Source organism: Malus sylvestris, chromosome 15 (genome assembly GCF_916048215.2).
Source record: "Malus sylvestris chromosome 15, drMalSylv7.2, whole genome shotgun sequence".
Lineage (NCBI taxonomy): Eukaryota > Viridiplantae > Streptophyta > Magnoliopsida > Rosales > Rosaceae > Malus > Malus sylvestris.
In genome coordinates, this window is record NC_062274.1 from 52,126,669 (window position 1) to 52,131,401 (window position 4,733).

General features: G+C 41.5%; 1 protein-coding gene across 2 annotated transcripts; it reads left to right on the plus strand.

The window, feature by feature from the left end:
• The first annotated feature begins 330 nt into the window (after window positions 1-330).
• Window positions 331-3,805, plus strand: LOC126602006 (probable receptor-like protein kinase At1g11050). 2 transcript variants are annotated; one of them, XM_050268804.1, is made up of 2 exons: window positions 331-2,677; window positions 3,325-3,805. In XM_050268804.1, the coding sequence occupies exons 1-2, from the start codon at window positions 666-668 to the stop codon at window positions 3,338-3,340; spliced, it is 2,028 nt and encodes a 675-aa protein (XP_050124761.1). In that variant the 5' UTR covers window positions 331-665; the 3' UTR covers window positions 3,341-3,805. The 2 variants fall into 2 exon arrangements, 1 of the variants encoding a protein (XP_050124761.1); XR_007615933.1 differs by having other exon boundaries at window positions 333-2,784.
• Window positions 3,806-4,733: the final 928 nt, after the last annotated feature.

Consider the following 4,733-nt stretch of genomic DNA (forward strand, 5'->3'; position numbering starts at 1 on the left):
CGTGACAAGTGGGAGAGATAGGTGACAGGAGCCATGGATTGTGAATGCAGTAGCAGAAGCAAGAGGAAGAAAGGAGAGTGAAAATATGTGAGTTGGTAAAATCTAGAGCATCAAATTAACTCAACATGAAATCAATGATAAAAAAATAAAAAAGGATGGGAAGGGGATGAAAAATGAGAGGGCGGACATTCTTGGTCCAAAAATGTGCGTAAGAAAAATGAGCGTCGTCCGATTCTAAATCACAAATTAATAATTAATTAATACAATTGCCGGATCTAGCGTAAGTCCAACACGTTCCTCTGACGTTCATGCACATCATAATCTAATCTTGTCAACAAAAAAGGCCGTTTAGGCCACGCGCCCTTTGACAGTTCCTGTGGCACCAACCATCCCGGCAGCCAGAAGAAAAGAAACAGAGGAGGTTTGACTAACCAATCCTAAAGCTCATCTCTGAAACTCAGAGGAGGAGTGAAAGATCAACCTAACTCAGAACTCGAACTCAGCACAGGAAAGTCAGTTCCTTTCTCTCTCTCTCTCTCTCTCTCTCTCTCTCTCTCTCTCTACAACTAGATGCACAGCTTTTCTTTTCCAAAATCAAACACAACCCACAATCTGAAGTTTAGGAATTTAGAAATTTGGAAATTTAGAACAGACAAAGAGAAGAGATGATGAAACTTGCAGTTGGGTTTTGGTTGTTTCTCTCTCTACTTTCTCTCTCTACCTTATCTCCATCGACAGCAGCTGAAGCACCAGCACCAGCTCCTCCTCCCAGAACAAATATAACAACAACAGCAGCGTGCCCAATGGATCTGAGCTATGTCCTAAGAATCCCCTTCAACTCCTCCACCTGCAAAAACTTCCAACCTCCTTCCAAAACCACACAAATGGAGTCGGAGGACCTCACCAAGATCCCCTGCTGCCAAACCCTTTTGTCCCTCTTCGGGATCTCCCTCGCCCAACACCTCAAAGAAACCTCCCTCTTCCAACTCCCCAACCTCCCCACCTCCATTTCCTGCCTCCAAAACTTCCAGTCCAAGCTCTCCTCCCTCTCCCTCTCTCCCAATCTTGTCTCCTACTGCTTTGACCCTCTCCAGTTTGTCATCTCCCCCAACATCTGCGCCAACATTCAGTCCACCAGTGATTGGGTCTCCAAGCTCGGCAACTCCACCGTCCTCGACTCCGCCTGCCGCCCTGACCTCGCCGATCTCTCCCTCTGCGGGGGCTGTGTCGACGCCGGCTTTGCCATTCAGAAGATGTTGATTGCCGCCGATGGTAACTCTTCTCACACTAAAGACTGTTGGTACTTTACTATTCTTTATGCTGCTGGTATTGTCAATGAGTTTGGCCCTGAGAGCAATGGTGTTGTGAACTGTATATTTGGGTTGTCTTCTTCCAATGCGCCATCGTCGAAAAAGAGCAATACTGCCCTTGTTTTCGGCCTCACTGGCGCTGGGGTTGCGGTGTTTGTCATGTTTAGTTTGTTGGGGTTGTACTTTTGGTATGATAGGAGGTGGAGGAACAAAAGGATTATAGGGTCTCGAATGGAATCCGGTTTTGACTTGGATGAACGAGATGCTAGGATTAGAGTGAGACCAAACACCGGTTCAATTTGGTTTAAAATTCAGGACCTTGAGAAGGCTACTAACAAATTTTCGCAGAAGAATTTTATCGGTCGAGGTGGATTTGGTGTTGTTTACAAGGGTGTGTTGCAGGACGGGACTACGGTTGCTGTTAAGAAAGTTATAGAATCTGATTTTCAAGGGGATGCTGAATTTTGCAATGAGGTTGAGATTATTAGCAATTTGAAGCACCGGAATCTTGTCCCGCTTAGAGGTTGTTGTGTGGTCGAGGGGGAAGACAGTTACGAGGAGAAAGGAAGTCACAGATACCTTGTCTACGATTACATGCCGAATGGGAATCTAGATGACCATCTCTTTATTTCTCAGCCTAGTAGTCAGAGCGGAACTGAAAGGAGACCCTTGACTTGGCCTCAAAGAAAGAGCATAATCTTGGATGTAGCCAAGGGTTTAGCTTATCTTCACTATGGAGTGAAGCCTGCGATATATCACAGAGATATTAAGGCTACAAATATACTACTAGATGCCGATATGAGAGCGAGGGTGGCAGACTTTGGGCTTGTAAAACAGAGCTTGGAAGGCCAGTCTCATCTCACTACTAGAGTGGCAGGGACTCATGGATACTTAGCCCCTGAATATGCTCTTTATGGACAGCTGACTGAGAAGAGCGATGTTTATAGCTTTGGAGTGGTTATTTTGGAGATTATGTGTGGGAGAAAAGCACTTGATTTGTCATCTTCAGGTTCCCCTCGTGCTTTTTTGATCACAGATTGGGCATGGTCATTTGTGAAATCTGGAAAAGCTGAGCAAGCTTTAGACTTCTCATTGGTGAGAGATGGGGATAATGCGAATTCGAATCCAAAGAGCATAATGGAGAGATATTTGCTGGTCGGCATTTTGTGTGCTCACGTAATGGTGGCTTTACGGCCTACCATTTTGGAAGCCCTGAAAATGCTGGAGGGAGATATTGAGGTGCCACAGATTCCAGATAGGCCGATGCCTCTTGGTCATCCTTCAAGTTATGGCAATGGCAACGGTAACACGTTCAGCATATCACCAGCTTTGAGCGGGCCAAAATTACACAGCAGAGACATGCTCAGGTAATCTAGAAAGATTTGCGATTCTTTAGTTTGTACATTGCCTCGAAGGATGTAAAGAGTGAGAAGCATGTTCATGGAAGACCCTCCAGTCCATGAGTTCATTCAAGGTATGTGGTTGAGAATCTTGTAAATATGACATATAAGAACTCATAGACAAATTTAAAGGCTATACTACACATCCGAGGTTAGGAATTGCACCGGCTAGTGTAGGATCTTTGTGTTTTATAAAGTTGCAACTTCTTGTGGTGTTATCATATTTACCAAACTACATGGTTGGCTTGACATTATAAATAGCGCGAGTGAAGAAGTAGATAACTGTATAAGCAAACAGTATTGTTTGAATTGAATCAGCTACTCCAGAAGAACAGATTGACTCAAGAAGTACAGATTGAGTCAAGAAGTTGGAGTCGAAATCATCATGAATTCGGAAATTTTATGTGGAAATGAATCTAATGAGAAATCAATTCGTTATTAAACCTATACTTTCATGGTTGTTCCGTTCTATCTCATCATGGGTTCCTTTCTTTTATGTGTTTCGTTCTCTCTCTCTCTTGTAACCAAGCTGCAATACATATATTTATCTTGTATTCGTTAACTGTTTAATTACTCGATTGAAGTAGCATCATTGATATCTATGCCCACAACAGGTTTAGCAGAGAGTGAAGCACTTCATGGGCCTGCTGACCGTCTGAGTCCTTGGGAGATTCTTAAAGCTCGAAAAATTTCAGTATGGCAGTAACACAACCTAGTTTATCAAACGCAACCTAATTTATCAAGTGTAATAATATAAGAGGTTGGAATTTTTCAGTGGGCCGTGTTCTCGACACACTCAACAATCTCTCTTACCGCTCTAACGTGTTTATTAGTTCAAAAGCGTATGTACATAGGTTTTGGTGAGATTTTGATTTATATTTGTATAGTAATAGTAAGGTAAATAGTAAATACCTATCAGCTTGTAACTGTAGGGGTGGGAAATTTTGTTGTTTTGTTTCCTTGCTTGTAATACGTTTTTGTGGGCAACTTGTAATCCAAGTTGTTAATGCTCAGTGACGGGCTTGCCGCTGCCACTCCCACTATATTTCCCTATTTCTGTAAGAAGTAACTGGAAAATAGAGAGTGATTCAAAAATTGGAACTTGTTTTAATGGATTGGATTTGGAGTAGGACGGAGATTCATTTTAATGGAAATGGATCCTCTCCGGATCTCTTCCACCAAATCTTGTCAATCAACAAATCCGGACCCTTGAAATTTGATCAAACGGCTAATATTATTAATTTTAACCGTTGAATCAAATTTCAAGATCCGAATATGATCCCTTTCCCATTTTAATGGCAGCCCAGCTCCATTTAACCTGACGTGAATTGCAGGTTCAATGCATGTATTTTATTTATTTATAGCAGAAAATTATCATCAACAAAGTGCCAAATACATATCTGGTTCAATGCATGTGTTACTAGTGCAGATTAAATTTCGACCTACAATAAATAAATAATGATAATTATATGGTCAATACGAGATAAATGCATATCAATATTTACATTATTTCATGTAATATTATTAATTGTAATCATCCGAATTACAGTATAAATAAGCGCATGTTTACCTTCAGAATTTTTGTCAAATATTGTAAATTTAATTCTTTTAGAAGGGATATAAGATAATACAATAGCAATGTCAGTTGAAGCTCGCCGTGGTCGCTCTTCTTTTGCTTTCTCTTGTTCTCTTTGCTCAATGCTTCGGTAAAACATCTCTCTTTGTGATTTTCGCACATCGTTTTTATCTCGTTTACTAAAACACTTTCGTTTTCGCATGTTTTTTGGTGTGTGTGTCTAAATGTAGACATCAGAGCAAGGACCGAGTGAGGGTCCAAGTGGAGAATGTCCTGATGGGTTCAAGTCCAATGCAAAACCAAGGAAGACTGCATCCGACCATGCACCGAGTTTGGCCGTCCTCCAACAACTGTTGTCTGTCTTCCTTATCCAACCGGACAATTTGGCTGTTGTATTTGTCAAATAATTATCTAATTATCCCCCAATCAACAACTTGTTTTGGTACA

Excerpts from the sequence above, each read along its gene's own strand:
- LOC126602006 (XM_050268804.1), top strand. The coding sequence starts at position 666 with ATGATGAAACTTGCAGTTGGGTTTTGGTTGTTTCTCTCTCTACTTTCT.